The sequence below is a fragment of the Hemiscyllium ocellatum genome, chromosome 3, assembly GCF_020745735.1.
Source record: "Hemiscyllium ocellatum isolate sHemOce1 chromosome 3, sHemOce1.pat.X.cur, whole genome shotgun sequence".
NCBI classification, from domain to species: domain Eukaryota; kingdom Metazoa; phylum Chordata; class Chondrichthyes; order Orectolobiformes; family Hemiscylliidae; genus Hemiscyllium; species Hemiscyllium ocellatum.
The window spans coordinates 83,860,707-83,887,805 of record NC_083403.1 but is presented as its reverse complement, the minus strand read 5'-3'; the positions used below and the strand labels follow the sequence as shown (position 1 = coordinate 83,887,805).

At 38.9% G+C, this 27,099-nt stretch overlaps 2 protein-coding genes across 11 annotated transcripts in view; one reads left to right on the top strand and one right to left on the bottom strand.

Moving 5' to 3' along the window:
* supt3h (SPT3 homolog, SAGA and STAGA complex component) overlaps positions 1-15,782 on the bottom strand; it is a 455,384-nt gene extending 439,602 nt beyond the window's left edge. For 2 of the 6 annotated variants that reach the window (XM_060851403.1, XM_060851463.1), the window contains exons 1-2: positions 15,660-15,782; positions 14,543-14,578 (exon numbers count right to left, since the gene is read on the bottom strand). The gene's annotated coding sequence lies outside the window, so the exon portion shown is untranslated. Of the gene's footprint in view, positions 1-722; positions 798-14,542; positions 14,579-15,392; positions 15,547-15,659 lie in introns of those variants that run through there. The other 4 variants (XM_060851413.1, XM_060851424.1, XM_060851432.1 and 1 more) reach the window with 4 other exon arrangements.
* Positions 1-27,099, top strand: part of runx2a (RUNX family transcription factor 2a) — a 151,361-nt gene that overhangs the window by 44,194 nt on the left and 80,068 nt on the right. For 3 of the 5 annotated variants that reach the window (XM_060851381.1, XM_060851371.1, XM_060851354.1), the window contains exons 1-3: positions 17,260-18,067; positions 18,902-19,058; positions 26,819-26,923. In XM_060851381.1, coding sequence (XP_060707364.1) covers positions 17,753-18,067; positions 18,902-19,058; positions 26,819-26,923 — 577 coding nt within the window. In that variant the 5' untranslated portion in view covers positions 17,260-17,752. Of the gene's footprint in view, positions 1-17,025; positions 17,109-17,259; positions 18,068-18,901; positions 19,059-26,818; positions 26,924-27,099 lie in introns of those variants that run through there. The other 2 variants (XM_060851362.1, XM_060851390.1) reach the window with 2 other exon arrangements.

Sequence of the window (27,099 nt, the reverse complement as noted above, 5' to 3'; positions counted from 1 at the left end):
TTTCCTCCGGGTGCTCCGGTTTCCTCCCACACTCCAAAGATGTTCAGGTCACGTGAATTGGCCATGTTAAATTGCCCATAGTGTTAGGTGCATTAGTCAGAGGGAAATGGGTCTGCGTGGGTTACTCTTCAGAGAGTCGGTGTGTGCCGAAGGGCCTGTTTCCACTACTGTAAGTAATCTAATCTAAAAAACCTCATCTATTGTGTCCATTGGTCCCGATGTGGTCTCCTCAACTTTGGGAAGACAGGACACCAATTTGCAGATCGCTTCAGAGAACATCCCTTGGACACATGCACCAAACGACCCCACCGCCCTGGTGGCCAACCACTTCAACTCCCTCTCCCACTCCGCCAAGTCCTGGGTCTCCTTCACCACTAAATCCTAGTCACTTGACATCTGGAGAAAGAACACCTCACCTTCTACCTAGCAACTCTCCAACCATACTGCATCAACATCAATTTCACCAGTTTCCTCATCTCCCAACCCTACTTTATTCTAGATCCAACCCTCCAGCTTGGCACCACCTTCTTGAACTTTTCACACCTGTCCATTCCCAACTTTCCCCTCTGACTTATCACCATCACCCCACCACTTGCATCCACCTATCGCCTTCCAAGCTACCTTCCCACCCTCAGCCCTCTCCCATTTATCTCTCAGCCCCCTCCCCACATTCCTGAAGAGCTTATGCACAAAACGTTGATGCTCCTTGGGTGCTGACTAACCTGCTGTACTTTTCCAGCGCCACACTTTCTGACTCTAGTAAAGGTTGAGTCTATTTTTGATCCTCATTGGGCTGAAGAACTTCTTCTACACTGTATGATTCTATCTCAATCCAGTTTGAGATGCCATTCTGTCTTTTGTCCTACTTAGGAACAGAATCACACAACTTGAGAGAGATATTTCAAGGCTTCATGGGCAAAATGAAAAAGTAAGATACAGGTTTAAAATTTTCAAGCTTATTTTATATTACACTGAAAATATATTTTGATGCAATCTTCCAGCATCCATCAGTTAAGCATCCTCTAAGAAATAAAAGTAGAAATGGTCTTACTGTAGTTTAAAATTGGGCAAGCCTGACAAAACTAGTTTCTCATACCATTCCATTCCATTCCCTGTTTTGAGTATCATCCAACTTAACTGAAGAGTCAGACTGGCAGCACTAAAATTTATTAGGAGTCTGCCACTTAAAGTTATTGTAGTACTGAATTAGGAAAGCATATTCATTTCATTAAGTATATTTCCTCCATAGACCACATGATTTTTCCAAACTCAAAGATACAAACAGCTACAAATAAGTGCACAAGACACACAAACATTTTTTTCCTTGATTCTTAAAGCAAAACTGCAATCCATCTCAAACTACAATTCTCAATTGTAATTAGATTAATTACACAAATGATACTTTCACGATACTAAATCATTCTATTATGCTGCAGGCCCAATCCTTATATCCTATCATTTATGCTGTGGAGGTATTCCACACCTCTATTTCTGCTTGAAGCTTTTTGCCTGTAAACCATGATCCCCTAGTTCAGTGCTCGCTACTCATATCAATACCTGCCTTACATATACATCACCTATATAACCTGTATGCCTCTATCCAAGTTGTTTTTTTAAACACAGTATGATCTGTATACCCTTGCTTACTATGATCTGCCTGCATCGTTCTTAAACAATGATTTTTACTTTACTTCAGTAGACGTGACAATAAATCAAACAAGGTTTTTTTTATTTTATCTGAATTGTGTGTGTTCTCAATCTTCTTGATTAGAAAACCAAATCCAATTCCATCAGGCCTTTTTAACATGCACAGCCTTACATGGAGATATTTGTGTGATAAAAGTGCCAGTTACAGAGGTCTAGATTATGAGGCGCTAATTATGGCAAAATTATCAGAATTTGCAGGCATTACTCCAGTGAAACTGACAGCAACTCTCAGGAGTCCACACACACAGAATGATGCTTCAATTTATAAGTTGCTGTCAATGTTTCTATGCATTGATAAGGTATCCAGTTGCTGTTCCCCCATGGTGTGCAATGAAAAAGAATGAATTTTCAAACTATTTGCCTCACTCTTTTAAAAAAAAAGCCCTTAGAAAAAGTGAAACCTTGCATAAGGAAGAGTAACACAGTTTTGTAAATGGCTTTCTTGCACCATACATGGTGCCAAACACCTCTAACTCTGTAAATTAATGTCATATTTGTGGCTGACAATTTGTTTCATTATTAGAACATTCCACCTATATTTGGATTTATTTGTGTTTTAACATCTATCAAAAATCTAATAATCACTTATTTCACTCATTGAATTGAAAAATAAAGTGTTGTCAATTTCTTGGTTGTCGCTGTGAGAAGATGTCAGTATGCTTGGTGACTTGTCCTGCTTACTAAAATCACTGTCGCTGCACATCTGATGACCCTTGGCTTGATTCCATACTTAAACTCTATCAGGAAAGGGAAAACTATATCCAGACGTTGGTAGATCTTTGTGGCCAGCAGGGAACTAGCTTCAACACTAACCACAAATCTTGCCCATAAAATATCACATCATTTATTTCAACAGTCCAGCATTTGTGCTCCATAAAAGCCATCTCCAAACTTTTTTCAGTTATCAAGGTTCTTCTGTAAATATAAGCCAAACATTGTGGATACTGGAAATCTGAAACAAACGTAAAATGCTGGAGAAATGCAGGTGGTTTGGTACCATCTATGAAGAGAAAAACATAATTAATGTTTTGATTCCACTATGACTTTTCTTCAGAACACAATTCAGATAGTTAAATAAAGTATTAGAGTCATAGAGATGTATAGCATGTAAACAGACCCTTCGGTCCAACCCGTCCATGTCAACCAAACATCCCAGCCCAATCTAGTCCCACCTGCCAGCACCTGGCCCATATCCCTCCAACCCCTTCCTATTCATATACCCATCCAAATGCCTCTTAAATGTTGCAATTGTACCAGCCTCCACCACTTCCTCTGGCAGCTCATTCCATACATGTACCACCCTCTGTGTGAAAAAGTTACACCTTAGGTCTCTTTTATATCTTTTCTCCCCTCACCCTAAACCTATGCCCTTTAGTTCTGGACTCCCAGGGAAAATACTTTGTCTATTTATCCTATCCATGCCCCTCAATTTTGTAAACCTCCATAAGGTCACCCCTCAGCCTCCGATGCTCCAGGGAAAAAAGCTCCAGCCTGTTCAGCCTCTCTCTCTTTGGCTCAAATCCTTCAATCCTGGCAACATCCTTGTAAATCTTTTCTGAACTCTTTCAAGTTTCACAACATCTTTCCAGTAAGAAGGAGACCAGAATCGCAATATTCCAACATTGGCCTAACCAATGTCCTGTACAGCCGCAACATGACCTCCCAACTCCTGTGCTCAATACTCTGACCAATAAATGATAACGTACCAAATGCCTTCTTCACTACCCTATCTACCTGCGACTCCAGGAGCTATGAACCTGCACGCCAAGGTCTCTGGTCAGCAACACTCCCTAGGACCTTACCATCAAGTGTATATGTCCTGCTAAGATTTGCTTTCCCAAAATACAGCACCTCGCATTTATCTGAATTAAACTACATCTGCCACTTTTTTGCCCATTGACCCGGTGTCATCTGCAAACTTACTAACTTTACCTCTTATTCTTGTATCCAAATCATTTAAGTAATTGACAAAAAGTAGAGGACCCAGCACCGATCCTTGTGGCACTCCACTGGTCACAGGCCTTCAGTCTGAAAAACAACACTCCACCACCACCCTCTGTCTTCTACATTTGAGCCAATTCTGCATCCAAATGGCTAGTTCTCCTTGTAATCCGTGTACAATTGGATTTTTGATAGAAGCTAAAGTATAAGTCAATACAGAAGTACAGATTAGGTGGAATTTTTTAAAAATGAAACAAGTTGACATTCCATGTTCCAAGTTCTGAAGGTTTGATTTATTATCATCACATGTACTTTTTGTCATTTACATAAATGATTTGGATGCAAGCATAAGAGGTATAGTTAGTAAGTTTGCAGATGACACCAAAATTGGAGGTGTAGTGGACAGCGAAGAGGGTTACCTCAGATTACAACAGGATCTGGACCAGATGGGCCAGTGGGCTGAGAAGTGGCAGATGGAGTTTAATTCAGATAAATGAGAGGTGCTGCATTTTGGGAAAGCAAATCTTAGCAGTACTTATACACTTAATGGTTAGGTCCTATGGAGTGTTGATGAACAAAGAGACCTTGGAGTGCATGTTCATAGCTCCTTGAAAATGGAGTCGCAGGTAGATAGGATAGTGAAGGCAGCATTTGGTATGCTTTCCTTTGTTGGTCAAAGTATTGAGTACAGGAGTTGGGAGGTCATGTTGCGGCTGTACAGGACATTGGTTAGGCCACTATTGGAATATTGCATGCAATTCTGGTCTCCTTCCTATTGAAAAGACGTTGTGAAACTTGAAAGTGTTCAGAAAAGATTTACAAGGATGTTGCCAGCGTTGGAGGATCTGAGCTACAGAGAGAGGGTGAATAGGCTGGGACTGTTTTCCCTGGAGCGTCGGAGGCCGAGGGGTCACTTTATAGAGGTTTACAAAATTATGAGGGGCATGGATAGGATAAATAGACAAAGTCTTTTCCCTGGGGTCGGGGAGTGCAGAACTAGAGGGCCAGGTTTGGGGGTGAGAGGGAAAAGATATGAGAGAGACCTAAGAGGCAATTTTTTCACGCAGAGGGTGGTATGTGTATGGAATGAGCTGCCAGAGGATGTGGTGGAGGCTGGTACAATTGCAACATTTAAGAGGCATTTGGATAGGTATATGAATAGGAAGGGTTTGGAGGGATATGGGCCGGGTGCTGGCAGGTGGGACTAGTTTGGGTTGGGATATCTGGTCGGCATGGACGGGTTAGACCGAAGGGTCTGTTTCCATGCTGTACATCTATGTACCAAATACACTGAAAACTATTGTTTATCGTGCCATCTAGACAAATCATACCTTGCATAAGTCCATCAGGAAAACAGAACAGAATGCAGAATATAGTGTTACAGCTCGAGACAATGCAGAGAAAAATGAACTCTAATATATGAGAGGTCTGTTCATAAGTCTGATAACAGCAGGGAAGAAGCTGTTCTTAAATCTGTTGGTACGTACTTTCAAACTTTTGTATCTTTTTCACCCAATGGAAGAGGATGGAAAAGAGTACAACTGAAGTGGGAGGAGTCTTTGATTACGTTGACTGCTTTCCCAAGGCAGCAGAAAGTGCACACAGAGTCAATGAAAGGAGGCTGGTTTTTATGATAGACTGGGCTACGTTGAAAACCGCTCTGTAATTCCTTGCAGTCTTGGGCAGAGCAGTTGCCATACCAAGCTATGATGCATCTAGATACTCTGCTTTCTATGATCCATCTGTAAAAATTGGTAAGAGTTGCTGGGGACATACCAAATTTTCTTAACCTCTTAAGTTGAGGTATTTCCTTGATTGTAGCATCAATGTGGATGGACCACGGTGGTGATATTTACTCCTGGCAATCTTGATCACCTCCACATCAGCACCATTAATACAGATAGGAGCGTGTCCTCTACTCCACGGTGGCACAGTGGTTAGCACTGCTGCCTCACAGCACCAGGGACCTGGGTTCAATTCCCGCCTCAGGCGACTGACTGTGGGGAGTTTGCACGTTCTCCCCGTGTCTGCGTGGGTTTCCTCCGGGTGCTCCAGTTTCCTCCCACAGTCCAAAGATGTGCGGGTCAGGTGAATTGGCCATGCTAAATTGCCCGTAGTGTTAGGTAAGGGGTAAATGTAGGGGTATGGGTGGGTTGCGCTTCGGCGGGTCGGTGTGGACTTGTTGGGCCGTAGGGCCTGTTTCCACACTGTAAGTAATCTAATCTAATCCATTTCCTGAAGTAGATGACCAGCTCCTTTGCTTCGCTAACACTGAGGGAAAGATTGTTGCCTGCACAGCATGCCACTAAGCTATCCTTTTCCTGTAGTCACATCAAAGATCATCTTTCATTTGTTGCAGTTCATGTATTTATCTTACTTCTTCCTAATTGTATGTGTACTAATTGCCTCAATCACTACTTGCTAAGCACTGAGTGGATAGGTTTTCTCACAAATACATCTAAAAGACTCAATGAATAATTCTATTTTAATTCCTCCCTACTTCTAGCTTGGTCAGAACATTAGTTTTAGTTACACAATACAGTGAATGCTAGATGGCTGATGAAAAGGAGCATTAAAATGTAAAATTGCAGGTTAGAAACTCTCAAACTCGTGAATAACAACATTGAGCAGATTGAGCAATATATTAGACTTTATGCAGGAAACAACTTTTAGTTCTGTGGTCTTAAACCATTCAAATGTTCTAGTAAAAGCCTCCATTTAAAAAGATGACATTTTCTGCAGGTGCCTCTTTTTGCTTCAGCAGATACTATTTGATGATCTTAATAAATTACTTCCTCATCTCAATATCATTGGAAGTTAGTTAATTGACTTCTTTACAAATCATGTTGCTTTGTAAACAGCCAAATTTTTCACTTCCAGAATTTAAAATATAACCAAAAAAAGCATTAGAAAATTTACTTTAAGCAATACACTGAACATGAAACTGAAATCTTTCAACATACAGTAACATATCAGTTGCTTCGAAATGAAATGTAGCTGTTTGCTGTACCAAGTTAAAACAAATTCTGTGAAGACCATTTTAACAAGTCTGAACTACAATTAACAATATCCAGAATACCACAAATAAATGGTAAGGCTTATGGGTAAAATAACATTAACTGTGCCTCATAAGTAGCTTACTTCTCAATAAATTTGCAAAGATTTCTAATGAACATTTCTTTAGAATATTTAACCTATGAGAATTTGAGACATTCCTACCAAGGATCAAAAAATATTAAATGATCAAGATTCACGAGAATGATCCCAGGAATGAAAAACTTAACATATGAGGAATGTTTGAGGACTCTGGGTCTATACTTGATGGATCTAATTGAAACTTATCGAATACTGACTGGCCTGGACAGAGAAGATGTTGGGAAGATGTTTCCATTTTTGGGAGAGACTAGCACAGCTTTAGAGTAAAAGAAGAACCTTTTAGAATGGAGATAAGGAGAAACTTCTTCAGCCAAAGAGTGGTGAATCTATGGAATTCACTACCACAGAACACCAGATCATTGAGTACACTTAAGACGGAGATAGATAGGTTCTTGAGTATCAAGGGGTACAGGTAGAAGGCAGGAGAATGGGGATGAGAAATTGTATCATAGAGAAAATGCTTTTCCTCTGTTAGCTTCTCAGGCAGTAAATAGAACTGTCTCCAGATGAAATTTGTACAGGATACCTAAGTTCTTCAACTTTAGCTATTGCTTTCAAATGTGTGACATCATCAATTACACATGAAAATAAATTTTACCTAAATTTGATATTAAAGACAAAATTTAAGCAATGTCTCTAGTTTCAGTGCATATAAAACAGATGATTATGGTTATGCTTTCCATAATTTTGCTTACATCAAGAGCTGATAATCATGAAATTCAACTTCTCAATAGTCTTAATTATAGAATAGATATCTGCTCCTTTCACTTTCCTATATTTTACTTGGTGCCATAATGCACCTTCTTCCAGCAGTCACCCATTCTTTTTCCAATTCTACTGCGATTGTGTCTCTCACCACTGAACTTTCTTGCCCATCACAGGCATTCCTGTAATCATTCCGAGCAGTTAACCTCCATCACTCATCTCGCCACATTTGTGCTCTCTCAGCTACAGACGATCAGACCATTTCAATCTCTTCACATCTTTCAATGCTCCGACAATTTTCCTTAAGTGCCCAGTGTTCATGATTTTTTAAATTAATCGATTTTTCTAATCAACTTGTTCAGACGTGTTATTACACACATCTGTAATAAGTGACACATCAGTCCACAATCTATTTCAATTGCATCATTTATCAACTATCAATGTCATGCAACTTTTGCCATGAAACTTCAAAGCAGGGCTCACAAGTGTCTTGCAGATATTTTCTTTCAATTTCAGCAATACTTCTCTATCACTTCACATTCCACTGCATTTCTTCCAATTTTTCCAACCGTAGCAAAACTGTTACTCAATTTTTACTCCCAAACTTCAATCTTCTGTCACCACTGACTTTTCATACTTCATCCATTCACTTTCTACACATCATCACCCAATCCTCTTCTCTAGTCTCAAACCCAGATTCTGCAAATGGAGTTCTCGCCTGCTGTTCTACACCGCAGTCTTCTAACACTATTCTCCAGATACTCGGGAACGTTAACATCAACCCCTACACAACTCATTAGCATCCTCAAATATTATTGTCCATGACATTTTCTGTGTTGCTTAGTTGGAACATTAATGACAATCAGGAAAAGAAAGGAGATCAGTGCCAATCTTTGGATAAATCCAACTTTGATTTCAAATCTCACACTGCATCTCACACATGTCTGGTACTCCTAGTACATGTTCTGTAAGTTACACATACTTCTCAGGGACTCCATGAATTATGATGCACCTTATGACTTCCTTTCTACCAACCTGTTATAAGCCTGCTTTAGATTGACGAACAGAGGCTTCATCTCTTATTGGTTTCCCAATATTTAGCCATGAACAAACAAGACAAATCATGACATCAGTATTATTTTTGGGCATGAATTCAATCTAACCTTTCCATGATTTCTCTTAGTTTCTGGTCCATGATTACTTCCCATATCATATGCAGTAAGAGAATATTTCCTTGGTGACTTTCACTATCTCAAACATCCTTGAACAGCTTCTTCTAACACACATTAAATAGGAAAAAATACAAACAAGCAACTTTCTAAAATCTGCACTGAACTATATCAAGTATCAGTTACATCTCTCAAGCAATCAATCCCTTATTAACTTATTCTGAACAATGTAACCCAAACCTGCCTTCACCTGCTCAGGTTCAGAGCCCATAGTCATAATAAAATTAAGATCTGTCAGATTCAACAATAAAATGAGACTTGTTTCTAATTCTCTTCCAATAAATCAGTATTTTGCATGAGTCAGAGGCAACCAAATTCTTACAAAACTCATCCTGATTATCTGGTTCCATCAAGCCAATGAATCTTTAAAATTAGGACTAAGTTGGCAAGTAGCACATTTGATAGAACTTAGATGTTACAAGCTCCCAACACCTTTAAATTTCTGACCCTATAAGTTTTGCAAACATTTATTAAAACACGTTCCACAAATTGGATTTCATAATATTTGCATGCGGAATGAATTTTACCAAAAAGATACTCATAATAGATTAACAGATTATAATAGAATTTAATATCTCTGCCAAATGTTCAATATTAAGATAACACACAGGATACATAACTTCAGTAGTCCACTTGAAAGCATGTATCCACTTCAAGCCAAGAACAAAAACATAAAATTTGCTGTACACTGACAATCAACGTTGTAAACTTCCTTTAGAAAAATCCTGAACAGCATACTTTGGATTTGACAGTAAAGGTTAACAGAATATTGAATTGAAAGGAAGTGGCAAGAGACCAGTAAGAAGAGTGATCAGCATATAATAAGAAAATTGATTTTAAAGGTTAGATGATGCAAAATGCAACAGGAAATACTTTTACATTTTAAAGTCTTTTTAATGCTACACAGATTTCTGAAAAATTAGTGCCATACAGATCAAACTGATTTAAACTTTAGAATACTTAATATTCAATACCACAAGATTTTAAGTGATGAAAAGCAAATTGATATACTTTGATGTAATTTAGAATTTCACTTCTATAGAATTGTTGACCTGGTTAGATAGTAACGCTGGAAGACAGTGAAGACAATGAGCTCATGTCATTAAAAAGCACTAGTATATACCTGAAGTTGGGAAACTGAAATACAACAATTGGAATGAATGGTTATTCTCAGTTGTTGCAACTTAAACAATCTGAAACCTGCAAAACAAGGAACGTAACTCAGAAATCATACTTAGGTTGTGTCAGTTGCTGCACTACACAAAACAATGCAGCAACTGAATAAGTTTAAAAATGGTAAAGCAAACATACAAATTCATTTTTTAATATAATTTTCACCCCTTTCAGACGCAAACGTCCAGAGTTTCTTCTCAAAAAAGCCGACACAAAAAGCTTCCTGCATGTTTAACTGGAAGGTGCTCACTGATCAATCAGGTCAGTTTTACAGATAATATTAGTCCACTACAAAATGTACTTGTCTCCAAAAGTTTACTATTAATGTGAATAATTTTTGTGGGTAAAATATTTATCTGTTAATTCAAACTTTTTCAATCAAGGTAGTTGACTGGATGCAGGAGGTTTTACTTCTCAAGAGGAGTTTAGCTTCTCAAGTGCAGTTTGGGATGGACAATAAATCCAGCCAGCAATGCCCATATCTGGATTTTTTTTTAATTAGTCAAGTAACTAATTTATATTTTAGCACAGAAAATGATGAATCACACTTGCATCAATGGAAGATCCAAAACTACAACAAATAGTCTAACACTACTCCCCTAAAATATCCTGAGTCTTTTATATGAGGTTAGATTCAGCAGGTAATGTAAATCCTTGTTAGATAGTTGGCCTTTGGTATTAACAGTATATTGTTAGAATTGAATATTCAAAAGATATACCTAACCATGTTCTACCAGGTCGAGATTGGTGATGGGACAGTATAGAGGGAGCTTCAATCTTAACATTCATGGATATACATCATCTACTTCTAGCATTTTACTAACATTTTAAATAGTTTATTTGAAAATATTTATCTTGTGGCTGTTCCATAAAATTATTGATTAACCAGCTCAGTCTTCCCTTTCTCTCAATTAAAAAATATCAGTCTCTTTAGACCCATTTTATATCAACATAATTCTTACTATTAAAATCTCTATTTCCTTTGCAAGCACTCTTTCACACTTTTTAGCATGTTTACTTCCCATTTTTCTTTGAAATAGAATCGCAGACGAAAAAAAACTTAATATAATACAGAAACAATTAAGAGTCCTTCCACTGAAATACATAATGTAATATATCCAATATTTTTACTTTCAATAAGTATATCTGGAAATCCAGTCCAATTATCTTCTTGATAATGAGTAACCTTGCCAGTTTAACTCCTATTCCCCTTTGTCATAATTCTACTGTTCAATCTAAAATACTCTACACAAGCATTTTTCCATATTATACAAAAACATGATACCTTGACAAGATGAATGTCCTTTCTAAATTGAGACCCATTGCAAATGTAATAACATTTCTGAACAAGAAATTATTAGAATTTTTTTTGCAACACTACACTCCTATTTGCACTAAATATCCCTCATCTACATGTGCATTTTGCCAACTTTTATTTTTGAATGCTTCCTTCAATTCCATTGCTCTTTGAGTCAGAGAATCAGAGGTGTACAGCATGGAAACAGACCCTTCAGTCCAATTCATCCATACTGACCAAGTATCCTAAATTAATCTAGTCCCATTTGGCAGCATTGCGCCCATGTCCCTCTAAACCCTTCCTATTCATATACCTATTCAGATGCCTTTTAAATGTTCTAATTATACCAGGCTCCATCACTTTCTCTGGCAGCTCATTCAAATGACACACCACCCTTTGCGTGAAAATGATGCCCCTTAGATTCCTTTTAAAATCTTCCCCTCTCACCTTAAACCTATGCCATCTAGTTTTAGATTCTCTTTCCCTGGGATAAAGACCTTGGCTATTCACCCTATCCACACCCATCATAATTTTATAAACCTCTGTAAGGTCACCCCTCAACATCCGACATTTCAGAGAAAATAGCCCCAATCTATTCAGCCTCTCCCTATAGCTCAAACCTTCCAACCCCACAACATCCTTATAAATATTGTATGCACCCTTTCAAGTCCAACAATATCTTTCCTATGACAAGAGACCAGAACTGAACTCAGTATTCCAAGAGTGGCCTGACCAAAGTCCTGTACAGCTGCAAAGAAAAACTACCATTTTGCATTGAGTTAATAAATCAGAAGCATTTATGCAAATGAAAACGTGGTGGCCCCAACATGAAGCCCTTGGAGTAAATGCAAAAACCCCCACTAAAAATATAGCTAGTCTAATAAGTATTAATTGCTCTCTGTACTTCATCTGGTTTATCATCAACACTTTCTAGTTCAATTGATATATATTCACAAGGGAATATTGTCCAATATCTTTGGAAAATCTAGCCACATTGTGCTTGGCAGGGGAGGTGGTTTCTTTCCTCTTAGTCCAAGTAGGACATTAGTTACTGAAATATTGTGAAGTTTTGTCAGGCATTATCTTCCTCTTCCAAATTCACAAGTGTGCTGGTTTCTTAAGTAGGAGCACAGAGTTGTAAAACTAGCTTCAATTAGCATTCATAAAATGATACAGCACAGATGGAGTAATTTTGACAAAGTTATCCAAATAATCTCACTCATCTGCAATTTCTGCATGTTTCCCCATAACTATTTCTTTAAAACCCTTCTGAAAGTGAATGGAAAATATTCTTCCAGCATCCATTCAACTAGTGCATTCAAGATCAAGATCAAGATTATTTAAAATCTGTATCATCTGAAACTATTTGCCTTATTTACTCGACCATAGAATGTCATGTCTATGCCAATTTTCTACGACAGCAACTCACTCAGTCTCACTACGGTCAGGAAAACTTTTAAAATTCCAACTGGTTTGTTACTTACTCAACACAGTTCATGATTTGGAATGTCTCTATTATTGCCTTCTTAGCTTTCCCTGTTTTAAAAGGAACATCTCAAGTTCTCGAATCACTACATGGTAGTAAAGTTTGTCAGCCCTGGTAACATCCTATTCAATCATCTCCATACCCTAAAGGTTTAACATCCTCCCTTAAATCTAGTAGCAAAAATCAAGAATAATTCTCCACTTGAGGCTGCAGATAGTGTTTTTATACACTATCAATATAGTCCAGGATTGTATATGATTTTTGAATAGCCTTTTCAACTTATCCAAACATCTTCAAAGTGTTGTGTAGGTATATACAAAGGTCCCTCTGTTCATGCACCCTCTTTAAAATTGCAATGTTTAATTTATATTTTCTTTTCAATCCTCCTATCAAAACTAAGTGACATCTGTATTATATTTCATGTCATGCCTGCCTATGTTATAAGTTACGATATTCTTAAAACTTCCTATCAAGTGCAGTATCTACAAACTAATATATCATTCAAATACAGGTAAAGAGTACCACTGACAATGTCCTGAATAACATATCTTGCATGTCTGTAATCAATTATAAGTTCCCACCAAGCCACAAATTCTCCTCACTTAGAACTATATTGTTGTTCCTTCACTATTGCTGGGTAAAAATCTTGTAACTCTAACAGCCTTTTGGGTATACCCACACCCCCCAACAGACTGCAGTGATGGCTAACCAGCATCTTCTCATGGATAAGAAATCAATACCAACTTACCCATATCTCAATGATTTTTTTAAATGCTCAATGGTATGTTAAAAATAACACTGGATACAAAATGCTGTCTGCAAAGGGACCAAAAAATGGAAACTAGGGGCTTGCAGCAACTCATCAACATTACAATTTATTTCAATCATAAAATGGTTATAGCACATCACCCTCTTGTTGTGCAGAGTTTTCTGGAAGAGCAGCTCACCTAATTCAACTCCCCGTGTCTTAGATAATTATCTTTTGAAAACTTCAATTTAATTTACCTCCACCACACACACATGCTGTGAATTCCAGATCATATCTATTCACTTCTTTAAAAAAGGTTTTGCTTCACATCACTTACTTTATTTTTAAACCAAACCTTTTAATCTTTCTGCCAATGGGAACACATTTTTCTTTATTTACTCTATCCAGATCCATCACAAATTTGAAAACCTCTATCAAATATCCTCTATCTCTTCTCCAATGGGAGTAGACAGATTCTCCAATCTATCAACTCTAAGTTCCAAGTCCTTGCAACTGTTCTTTTCCACATTGCTCTAATACCTCCATATGACACCTAATTCAGTGCCAAAAGTTGGAGATAATAGTATAGTTAGGGCCGAATGTATGTTTTATAAAGGTTCATTATTTCTTAATTTTTGTATTGTTTTAATATAAAGCCCACAACCCACATGCTTTTTTAACTATTTTCTCAACCTGACATTTTACCTGCAAGATTTGTGCATATCTACCCCTAGATCTTTCTGTTCCTGTGACTTGTATACAACTATACACTTTAGTCTATACTACCTCTCATTTTAGCAGGGTGAATGAATCATTTCAAAATTCTCTCAAATTTAACCCATTATTTATCTGCCCACCATCCAATGTAGTTCTCAAGTTATCAAATGCCATGTGCAAGTCCATATCCACAATCTTTGTCCGTTAGTAGAAACATGGTGTGTAAATGTACAATCATATTCTAGTGACGAGTAATGGCATAACTTTTTATGATTTCCCCTACCCCACCCCTCTACCTTTTATTATAAAACAGTGTTGGGTAATTCTACAACTGTTATTAGACACTGTTTAAATAGTAGCACTAATCTAGTGTGGGTACTTACCTCAACTCTCCACAGAAGTGCTTGGAATGGGAGATTCTAAAGCAAAAGGAGAAATAATCAAAATATAGACTATATGTTTTCGATCATGTGAATCCAATCATTCTTGGCTGCCCTTGAATGCATTGCAAGGACACCGGCCACAAGGAAAGCAGTGGCAGGGTGCTGGCAACAACTGAAGTTGGAGACGCGTGAAGGTGGCTAATCTCTGCACTTACAAATGGTTCTAAGGAGGACATTGGCTTCATTGGAGGTGGAGGGAGAATAATGGCAATGGAGATGAGGATCATGTGGGAGGTACAGGCTGCAATGGGAAATGGTGAAGTGGAGTTAAAATCATAGTGCAGAAAGAGGCAATTCAGCACATCAGTTTGCACCAACTCTCCAAAACCCCGCCACCCACCTCCGACAATTTACCATGGCCAATCCACCTAACCTGCACATCTTTGGAGTTTTTGGGTAAGGAGGGCCAGGGGTAAGTGAATACTAACCACAATGAGAAACGGTGATGCGGTGGGGGTCTGCTAGCTGCACTGGGAGTTGGAAAGGTTGATGGTGGTGGGATGCTCGGTGAAGATTATGTTTGCTCGCTCTGAGGGCTGGTGGCATTGGGAGTCAGTAGTGCGGAGACACTGGCTGTCCTGGCGGGCGGACAGGCGGGGAAGCGAGAATAACAACTGTTCACTGAAAGATAGTGGGGAGAGGGGACCGGCTGTTCTGGGAAGCAGTGGGTGGTGCAAGGGAGGGGAGGAGGAGTAGAGAAGTTGCTGGCCATAGTTGGGGAGAGAGAGAATGTAGTGGCCGCATTGAGTGCGCGGGAGATGGGAGGGGGCGGTCTGTAGTTGATACTGACCCCAAGGTGGGGGCGGGTGAGGCTTGCTCGTGAGAGGATTGAACAGTGGAGATGGAACGCACCACGCGCTTTCAAAAACTGTTCTCAGCCGCCGTGCAGCGAACACCCCGCCACGTTTTCTTTCCCCTTCTACCTCGAGCTTACAATGTGTTACCTAACAAGAAAAGTACAAACTGGATTAAGGGAGTCAGGAAGATAGTGCTAAAATATATCAAATTGAAAAATGTGGACCTGTGGCACAAAAGCTGCCCCGAACATTCTACTCACTTTTGTTTTAGTGAGCAAGTCCCCTATAACCAGACACTTAGCCACTACCACGAGGCATTGGCCTTGTAACTGTCTCAGTGATCTGTTTCTCTCCTCCGGTCACTGACAGTTTCTCGCGCGCACAGCCAACACTTCCGGCCCACTGACAGCCGCGCAGTCGCAGTTCGGGGCGCACGCTGTGAAGCTGTAGTCCGTGGTTCCTACCTCCGGAGAATGGGAACTACAATTCCCAGCGGCGCCGAGGAGGATTGACAAACAGAGTTCCAGGACCGGCCAAGCGCGACCATGGCTCGCCCCTCGCCGGCGCTGATTGGTTTCGCGGTTGCTTCGGCGCTGTGCCATCGTTCAGTGGATGGTTGTCACGTCAGTCAAAACATGCGCGAGCTCTTCAAGACGGTTGCGCGGAAATCCGATACAAACGGGAGTATGAGAGCTTTTAGCTCGTCTCTGCGAGCTCTGGTGTAGCATGTTGGTGTGGTGCGTTGGCGGCATTGCAACATAAACTGAATGCTAACCATCCACCCCACAATGTGTTTATAATCCAGATATTCCCTCAGCACATACTGAATTTCGAGGCTATTCAATTAATGTTACTTAAATAGTTTAATACTATATATTTAAAGAAAATGTACCCACGCCTTGATCAGGACTCCTTGTGAGTTGGGCAAAAGTTTACGAAATACGTAAATAAAAATATATCCAACTTATAATTTTATTCAAGTTTATTTTCAAGCTACATTAAACGGGATGGTCTAGCAGTCGCGTTAGGCAGTCCACTCGTCATTTGAAAGACATCTTACATATGCTCTCTTTGGTCTCGCTAATCACTAAATATAATGTTGCATATTATTATTATTGAATTTAGTATATAGTTATCTGGATAGAAGCCAAGCCCTATTTTATTAGTCAATCTGTGTAATGAGTGTATCTAATATAGCGTTTTGACGTTGCGTTACATGTCATATATCATGTCCCTTTGATGACTACTTCTGAAAAGCACGTCGTTTGAAGTTGGTTTAACAAGAGCGATGCCAGTGCCAGATTACTGACTGGCTAAATAATTGCTTCCTCACTCAAATTCAAGTAGCCTTTGTACATTTGAAAGTTATCGTTGGGTTTACCGCTAATTTACAGCAATCAGTTAACAGGCTGAGATTCGATTCGTTCCAAGCCCAGTGTGCTCTTCGTTCTTTCATTCATGTATCCCAAATAATTTTAATAAAATTAACCCACGGTGATACTGTCGCGCAGGCTGCGTGTCGCATTTAGGAGCGATTTACAGTGTTGCGCAAATATTTGAACACATAATCGAAATGAACCCAGTGGCTGGACTTAAGACCTAAGCAAAGCCACAACAGAAACTGGAAGTCGGCTGCCTCCTAACACTTTTTGAGGAAATAAGCTGTGAAGAAACCATCTGACGGCTTTGATAGGCTCGAACCATAACAAGTAGGCGTTTGCACTTTTTACGATTGGATATGTAAATTATTTTCATAGAGTTTTTTAAGAAAAGGCTTACACTTGCCGGGGGGGGATGCTTTATAACTTTCATTCATTCAAGGATATGTTTTAGTGTGCAATCTACAGCCGTTTGCTGAAAATTATTTCCCCATCAGCGAGGATCAAAATATACATTTATGTATATATTTGGGACAAGAATCAGATTTGGAAAATACCAGCGTGATCGTCTCGGCCTCTTGTTTTACAAGGGAACACTATTTTAAATTCGTGTATGACTCCTACAGCCACCACGTGCTCTTTGATGTCTCATCATCGCTCACTTTTTTTCATGACCACAAACTTGCTTTATAATCCCAACCTCCGTGAAACCACCAGTTGGAAACTGTGGCTTTCCCCCCCTCTTGATCGCCTTGACCACAATTTGGATTAGAATTTTTTGTCCCCAAAGACTTACATTTGGAATATATTAATAGTTGCAGGAAGAATAACTGGCCTTCCTGAAAAAAGAAAACTTCTTTATTTAAAAGGAGAGAGAGAACGAAAAAAATAAAGAAAGTGGACTGGATTGAGTGACAATAACTGGACAGATTGACTGTTTGTGGCTACTGTAAGCCCCTAATCAAAGTGTTGTGATGCGTATTCCCGTAGATCCCACTACGAGCCGGCGCTTTACTCCACCGTCCACCACATTACCAGCATCGGGAAAGATGAGCGATGTGAGCGGGATGGTCCCTCACCAGGAGCCCGGGCCCGGAGTGGGAACAGCCGGGGCAGCAGCTGCGGCGGCGCTTGGCAGGTCTCTGATTCGACCTCATGAGAACCGAACCATGGTGGATATCATTGCCGATCATCCGGCAGAGCTGGTCCGGACTGACAGCCCTAACTTCCTCTGCTCTGTCTTACCGTCCCACTGGAGGTGTAATAAAACACTGCCCGTGGCATTCAAGGTAAAACAAAAAGCCGTTTTCTTTTCAGAGTTCGTCCAAAGTAGGAACAAAGTACTGGAAACAAAACCGAGCGGTAAAAACTTTGCAAAAGTGAAGGTTTGGATTTTCGACGCATTGAAGTGAATGTAAATGTATTATTGCCACTTTTAGTGCGTATTTGTGGTCATAAAATCACTTTTTTGAGAATTTATAGCATTTTAGTTATAACTTTCTAAAGCTGCGCTTTTAAACAGAGTTGATAAAACGGTGAATGTTACATGTGGCACACAGAACTTACTAATCGTGCAGACAGACCCATGTCAGAGGACATTATGTGGATCAATTCTCGAATATTTAGCGTTTAGTAATTGTTACATAAATATATCCAACAGAAAACAAAGTAACTTAACTAATAGTAACTTAATGGTAACACATGGTCATTTCAGCTGCTTTACAAAGAGCAGAATGTACGTTTCAAACTAATCCCCGAAAAGCCTAAATAGGGCTTTACTGTAATGATGAACAGTCACGGATATTGGGAATGGTACAGCTGAGACAGTTGTTTACACATTTTCCTGCAAACCCACCGACTGTTTTTTACGTCTCCACAATAGAATATATCCCAGATTAAAGTCAACATCATATTATTTTTAATTTTAAACGTATGAGGGGAGATGGAACAAATCTATCATCAGTAAAATGACTGGACAATAACCATCTTTAAGGGAGCTCATCAGCAAATGTTTAAATGTGCGATTTAAGTAAAGTGCCAGGTATTGGAGAGAGACAGGTTGTTCGCTTTTGGAAATAGGCTAGCCCACGTATTGATGCTGTGTTGATGTTCCCCTCTGACAGGTGGTAGCCTTGGGGGATGTTCCTGACGGCACTGTGGTCACCGTTATGGCCGGCAATGATGAGAATTATTCGGCTGAACTCCGCAACGCCTCGGCAGTAATGAAAAACCAAGTGGCTCGTTTCAATGATTTGCGTTTCGTGGGCCGAAGTGGAAGGGGTACAGTAATTTACCTGGTTTAAATGCATGAATATTTTACCCGCTTTATACATTACACATAATGATGTGTGTGTGCTTGCGTGTGGTCGAAGTAGTATTTCCTAGGCACGGGAACGTGACGCCATCCTGCATTTATGCTGGTATAGAAATTATTGTTCACAAGAGTTAATTTCATCCGGGTTTAAAGAATGAGTGTGGGGTCTATGTATCTGCCTGGCACTCCATCTATCTCTACTGTTTCTTTTTCGTCAATTTCTTTTCCACCTGTTTATCGCGTCAACTTCTCGGAATTTTGGAAACTCGCTTTCCTGCTTTTCTGTTTCTCTCCCTTTCCCGTAGTCGACAGTGAATTTGACTGTAATCTTGTCTTTAAACAAGGAAACATTGTTTTAGGCAGATGAGTTGAAAAATCTGGAGAAAATTGCAAAAACATTTTTTCCAGATGCCCATTGCTGAAAAGTATCTGCGTTCTGAGGTTCAATGTCTTTGTATACATCACCCTCTTCTGAAATTCAGAAATTAGCGAATTGACAGTGTTTATTCCACATTAATCCTTACTGGATCAGCTTTCTCTTTTCGCTTGAAACAGATATATAGTTAATAGCCGGAAGGATTTCTCTTACACGCCAACACTTTTCTAAAATTAATCCTGATCAAAAGGGAGAAAAAAAGGGGGTTTCTAAAACTCACATTGGGTGCCAAGTCTCTTGTGTTCTGTAAAAAGAAACGTACTAACCAAGGGACTTTAAGTCAATGCACAATGTAAACACATAAACCGAATGTACCTGAACAACTTGTTTAAAAAGTTCAAAGAAATCACAAAGGAGTGGTGTACCCAGTTTTACTGTTTTGCTTTTCTCTTGGCTCCCTTCCCAAAAAGTTTTTTTTTCCCCTTCAAAAAAAGGCTAACTGCTTGCAGGCTTTTCACGCATGGGAGATGAAGAAAGCTTCTTTTGATGAAGTGTAATTATGTCCAAACAGACTTGACCCTTTTTTCTTATGATCTTCGTGGAACAAACCCTTGGTTTGCTTTGAAGCAGACGGCTTGTTTCCAGCTCCGAGTATGCCAAAGGCAGGAAGAGCTACAAAAGAGGTTTTAAGTCGAGACTTGTCTAGTGAGATTCAATTCAAGAGGGGAGAGAGGAAGAGATAAGATCGTTAATTGATGCCCATTTCTTCTGAACATTCATTGAGCCACCACCAACAGACCCAGTCAATGTAACACAGAGAAACAAACATTCAAATTACTTAGTCACTTAAAACCAGAGTTACCTATTAACTGATCCTAGACAGCAGACTGACATAGGCAGCTGAACTGGTACAAATAGAATAAAAAAGATTCAATACAAAAGTGCGTCTGTGGACAATAGACAGTGGACAGTCATTTGCAGATATTTGCAAACTGAAAATCTTACTCAAGTTAATGGCTCAAAGATGTTTCAACAACATAAATAAAAAAGGTTAAACAGAAAGGCTAAACAAGTTGAAGTTTGCAATTATACAATGATGGGCCTTTAAACAAATGTGGATATTAGCATCCATCAAGTGACTGTGAGTAACAGAGCTTGAAACAGCCTGTTCTGATTCATTCATTGGTTTATGCAAAGTTCTGTATTGATGCAAAGCGATGACTGTTTTATTGACTCATTTTACAACGCCCACCTCTTCCTGTCTTGAAGCATTACTGCATTAACTGCTATTGGAAATGACTAACAATTGCATATCTAACTTATTACATGTGTGCATTCGAAAGGTACAGGACGTTTGTTCATACAATCTATTCCATTTTCTGATATTCCCCCAGCATTTCACAAATTGTGCAGCCACTCCAAGGTATTAAATGACAGACTTCTTGAAATATTTAGATGGTTAACAGATATTCAGTTAACTCTAAAAAAGTAAGGCAATCACGCAGAAAAATGCAGTCTTCAGAGAAATGTTCCCATTTTTTCAGTTCACTGCAGAGCCAATGATCAATATAAAAAAAGAAGAAAGTCTTGTAATTTATATATCTTTCATGTTCCTGCATGTCCCAAAATGTTTTACAGCTACTTTTGAGCTGTTGACACTTCATTATTATCCGTAGGAATTACGGATGTAATATCCATTCTTGCCTCATTGCATTATGTTCTTGGATTAAGGAATTTTCAGTTGGATACTGGTCCATCACTGGATGTTCCAAAGTGTTTTTTTTAAACTATATAATTGCTTTTGACCTTAACCTTTGCTCTTAGCAAAGTCACACAAACAATAAATGAATGACTAATCATGCAACCTATTTTGTATTGGTTATCTAGACTGAAAAATATAATCTGACCTATGACTGCCCTCCCCCCAACATTGGAGCCATGGCAGTATGTTTGGGCTAATAATCCAGGTTAATGACACGGACTGAAATCCCACTACTGTAGCTAGTTGAATTTAAATTGCTTAATATGGGGTTTTTAAAAATACAGCTCTTGTCATAATAATGACCAGAAAATTATCTTATTATCACAATATAAACCATCTGATTCACTAACCCCCTTAAGAGAAGGAAATCTGCCATCCTGACCAACATGTGATTCCAGATTTATGCATTGCAGTTGACTTTTATCTGCCATGTGAAATGCTTGCGAAGACAGTCAATTGTACAAACCACCATAGAAAAGTTACAGGAATAAAACGGGATGGACCATCCAGTCTCAATCTAGGAACTAGAAAGAGCAAGAGCACACTATGCAACATACTTCTTAATAACATCAGGGACTAGTGCTAAAATTGAGCAAGTTGCCTTACAGTACAGTCAAGCAGTAGCCCCACAGTCTTACTCACAGCAGCATGTCTCACAGCCCATATTCCAAACATTTCCATCTCCATTTCTAAATATGTGCTGCTCTTGCTAATCCACCTATTTCTACTGTGTCTGTCCGTGACAGTATTGGTAGGAACGGTCACTGCACAGCTCCTGTGTAGAGAAAATCCCATCTTCAAACTGAGGAAATTGTCCATCGTGCTTTGAATTGAATTGAATTGAATTGAATTTATTGTCACGTGTACCGAGGCACAGTGAACAACTTCGTCTTGCAAGCAATACAGGCAGATCACAACATTAAGTAGCACAGATAAGTAAATAATAGGTAAAGAGCAGCAAAAACAAAAACACAGGTACATGCGAATGTTAAGAGTTTGTGAGTCCATTCAGTATTCTAACAACAGTAAGGTAGAAACTGTTTCGAAACCGGCTGATGCATGTGTTCAGGCTTCTGTACCTTCTCCCTGATGGTAGACGTTGTAGAAAAACATTGCCAAGGTGGGATGGATCTTTGAGAATGCTGGCGCCCTTTCCTCGACAGCGGGCCTGATAGATGGATTCTGCAGATGGGAAATTGGTCTTTGTGATTGTCCGGGCTGAGTTCACCACTTTCTGTAACCATCTCAATCTTGAATGGTACAGTTACCATACCAGGTAGTGATACATCCAGACAGAATGTTCTCGATGGCACACCAATAAAAGTTGGCAAGGGTATTCGCCATCATGCCAAATTTCTTCAGCTGCCTGAGGGAGAAGAGACATTTGTTGGGCCTTTGTAACCAGTGTGTCCACATAAAGAGTCCAAGAAAGCTTGTTGTGAATGATCACTCCCATCTGAGATTCGACCGACTATGGCAGTGTCATCAGTGAACTTGTAAATGGCATTAGTCTGGTATTTGTCAATGCAGTCATGGGTATACAGTGAGTACATTAGGGGGCTGAGTACGCACTCCTGGTACACTAAGAACATGCTGAATGAGATAGGTTCAGAAGAGATGCAGCAGCTCAAACTGGGTATTCATTATGTGTTATGAGCAACATAATTATACTCAATTACAAACTTTAACCTCATTACCTATATATTGCTTATTCTACTTTTGCCTTTACTTCCAAACTGCTTTCCCCTCCTTCTGCAATCCCTGCTCCCGCAAACACCATCCTGCCCTCAATCACCTTTGGCAATGTGTGACCTGAATGCATTACCACAGCTGCCACTGCTCCTCAGGTATCAGTGCTTGCAGTAGAAAATTACCAGTCTTCGATTTGCTGTCAATTTTCAGCATATGGGACTACAACTTCCGTGATCCTAAATCCAGGGAAGGCTCCTTCAATGATGACCATGGCCATCTCATACCAGTTCTCTGAACCGCGGATGACACCTCAGACAAGTTGATAAAATCCTGCCTATTGTTCTTGGTGCTACAATTTCTATACTCTGACTAATGCATCTAGACTCTTCTATGAATACTGTCTCTTTCTGAAATTGAATGTTTACAGCCTCATATTCAACTGTGGGTCAGCCAACAATACTTTTACTTCCAGTGCAGGAGACTGTAGGTCTCAGTCTGTGAGCGGGACTTTAAGCTCGAAAGCCTAGATAGTACAACACTATGAAAGATGCTGCTATTCATATGAAATGTCAAACCAAAGCCTTGTCTGACATTTATGGTGGCTGTAAAAGATATATATGTATCTGTCCATTGTCACATAGTTCTTGGTGGGAGTGCGCTGTGCACATCTTAAAAAATTACTATGCTTTACTTAGTAGGCTGTAAATACCTTGGGACACTATGAATGAAGATTGATGCTGTTTAAATTCAAGTCTTTGCTTCTTCTACATTCTAGTCATCCCTAATCTGAATTTTGAAGTATTTATCCTATCCATTAAATAAACCATTACTTCCACTGCTGTAACATCATTGGCCCCTGGCCATGCCTCAGCACATTTTATTCTGGAAACACCTCACCTATGACTTCACTGTCACCAGACTCAACAGTTCAAAGCCTCTCTAGTTCAGCTTTCCAATTTCCATCTTTAGTAACAATTTTCTGCATATTTTATTATATTTCATGACTTTTTATCTCAAAGCAGTCACCCGTCCAATGGAAATTTGCATTTGTGCTCCATGTTTAATAGGGTAAGACATCACATGGGTCTTCACAGAAATTTAAGGCCAGAACCTGCAAAATCCCTAACTTTAAAATTCTCATCCTTATGTTGAAATCCTTTATTTTCCTGATCTCAACTAATGTCTGTAAATTGCTCCTATACACATCTCCTCTGATTTCTGTGTTCATTACATATTTCTGTTACTTTATCCTTCCAGTGGCAAATCTTAGCAGGTTATCACCTACACTCTCCCAAGTATGGGGTCTGTACCTTTTTTTTAAACAAACAAAATAAAGCATTTTTTTTCATGAAGATGATGCACTCTGAAATGAAAAATCAGACTATATTATCATGGTCTGTTTACAAAGCAACACTAGCTGCACTCCAAAATGTAATTAACTGATTTTGAAGCACATTGAGACCTCCTGAATATATGTTAGGGTTGTTAAATGTGTGTAACGTCTTTAGATACAAGTGTGAAATGACCTTTCACTTTTTTTTTGCTAAGATCAGTCGACAGACAAAAATAAACCTTGTCAAGAGAAGTATTTTTCCAGTTCCTGTTTGTGGTGATATCCTAAATGCATGCATGAACAATAGCTAAAATGTTGTTGCACATATCTCATATATTTCTTTTTTTATATATAATAATTTCTTTTTGAGGATACTTAATGTTCTATTGAAGAACATTTACAATCTTGTTAGTTTGTTAACTTACTTTCAGGGCATTTCCCAACCACTGCAACTATGTGGCCGGCCTTGTACAACAGCACTACAATGTCACACTTTAAGCTACTTGCTATAAGGCATAAGGCCACCAAATCCAATAGAAATGTGAGGTTTAATTCATTAGCAGGAAAGCATGTAGCCTATTTCCAATCCTACCCTGCAAAGCAAACAAGTGGCAAGAAACTCATTAGTGTGATGGAGAGAACCAATTCTTTTCCTTGCTTGCTACTAATTGTTCCAATACACATGGCTTACTCCAGCCTCCAAAAAATTATGTTTGGCTTTTGAAAAGTTACACTGACATTGAGACTTCTGATTTGAATGTAGTTTTGTTATATCTTCACAACTGTCATTGACATTACGTAGATACAAAGCTGACTTCAGATACCAATAAGTTGATTTTAAATTATGAAATAGAGCAGTTTTTATCTCGTAGAAAGTGTCAAATGAATCTAAAGGGACTTACATAAGGAGAGTAAATAATACATGTAATTTTTACATGGATAAAATAGAGTGTTTCTGGACAGGATTAGGAAGGGGTATTAAAAAAATCTCTGTCATAAAATGGGCCTTTTTGGACATTTGAACTACATAACAACTTTAATGAATCAAACACAATCAATGATGAAACAATCACTTGATTCAGAAGGAACAGTAATATTGGAGACCATGAGAATATGACGTCGCTTTTCAGCCACATGGGCTTAATCACAGACTTCTTAATGTGCAAAATAGTGAGCCATGGTATTCTCAAACAACAGAAATGTTTCTTTGGTATATAGTAATTTGCCAGAAATGACATATTGTAGAATTATTTTATTATTATTAAATAAGACTAAGGGATCAGTTTCCCAGTGGATAGATATACCGAAAATGGAAATATTTCCATCAATATAGGATTAATGCTTTCATCTCTTTCCATCAGAAATGTATTTTCCATGACCACAAATGCAAACTCTTCGCATAGGTAATGTCTTAAAAATTGTCCTACACATTTCCAAGTGCTCAAAGTTTTGTTTTCAGTGATATGATATGTGATTACACTATCAGATCTCATATTAATGAAGACGAACAGATTATAAATATAAAAGACTTTTTGGCAAAAGTTCATGCCACAGGAGACTGAATGATTTTCACTAACATTACCATTTATAAAATAATTGTTGGTCACAACCCCTATTTTGTATGATAACATTTTCTGCAAATAACAACTAAGCATGCACTTACCAACATTAATACAAAGATATTGGTGATAAAGGGCTGGATATTTCCACTCCCCTGTCAGTTATTATGATGGCTGAGAGGTATGGTAAGACCCAGTGGCTGGCCTTCCCACCATATACATTCTTTCTCTGACCTGTCTGAAGTCTTATGGCGGCAAGGGGGAAGCCCTCTACTCTCCTTTGAGCTTATTAAGACCCTTCATTCTCATTAATACCCAGATAGGGGCAGAAAGGGGAGGCAATGGCCTAATGATATTATTGGTTGACTGTTAATCCAGAAACCGAGAAATATTCTGGGGATCTGAGTTCAAATCCCACCATAACAGATGGTGCAATTTGAATTCAATGAAAATAAATTGGAATTAAGAATCCAATGATGATCATGAATCCATTGCTTATTGTCAGGAAAAAAACTCATCTGATTCGCTGATGCCATTTAGGGAACGAAATTGCCATCCTTGTCTGGTCTCACCTACATGTGACTCCAGAACCACAACAATGTAGTTGACCTTTAACTAGGAATCGACAAAGGATGCTGGCCTAGACAGCAATGTCCTTATCGCATGAATGAATTTTTTAAAAGTCTCATTTTTAAGTAATTAATGCAGTTCCCAGCCTTAAATGACAGTAGTGCTTGGGTAGAGTACTACCACTCCCCCAAATGTTTTAACTGGGGGAAGGGGAATAGAGACCATATCAGAAAAAATAATCCACCCAAAACGTTATGCTGAAAACACAAGTCACTTTGCTTGTCTTAGGGTGCAATGATAAATACCTGTGCTGTCAGTTATTTAAGACCACACCATCATAATGCTACAGAACAGTATGTACAATGATTGTTGTTTGGAAGCTTGGGCATAATGGTCATATAATAAGTAAAATTAATCTGCACTGTGTTTTTCAGGTAAAAGTTTTACATTGACAATTACAGTATTCACAAACCCACCTCAAGTGGCCACTTATCACAGAGCTATAAAAGTTACAGTGGATGGGCCAAGAGAACCAAGAAGTAAGTGGCACTTTCCTATGTTCGTTACTGATATGATTCATACAGACAAATAATGGTACTTTTGTTTGATTACATGAGTTTCCAAATCATTAACCATTTTAAAATCAATGTCTCATGTGTCAAGATGACATAACTAGAAACTGTCTGATAAAGTTGTGTCTTTGAGTCTGCAGTGG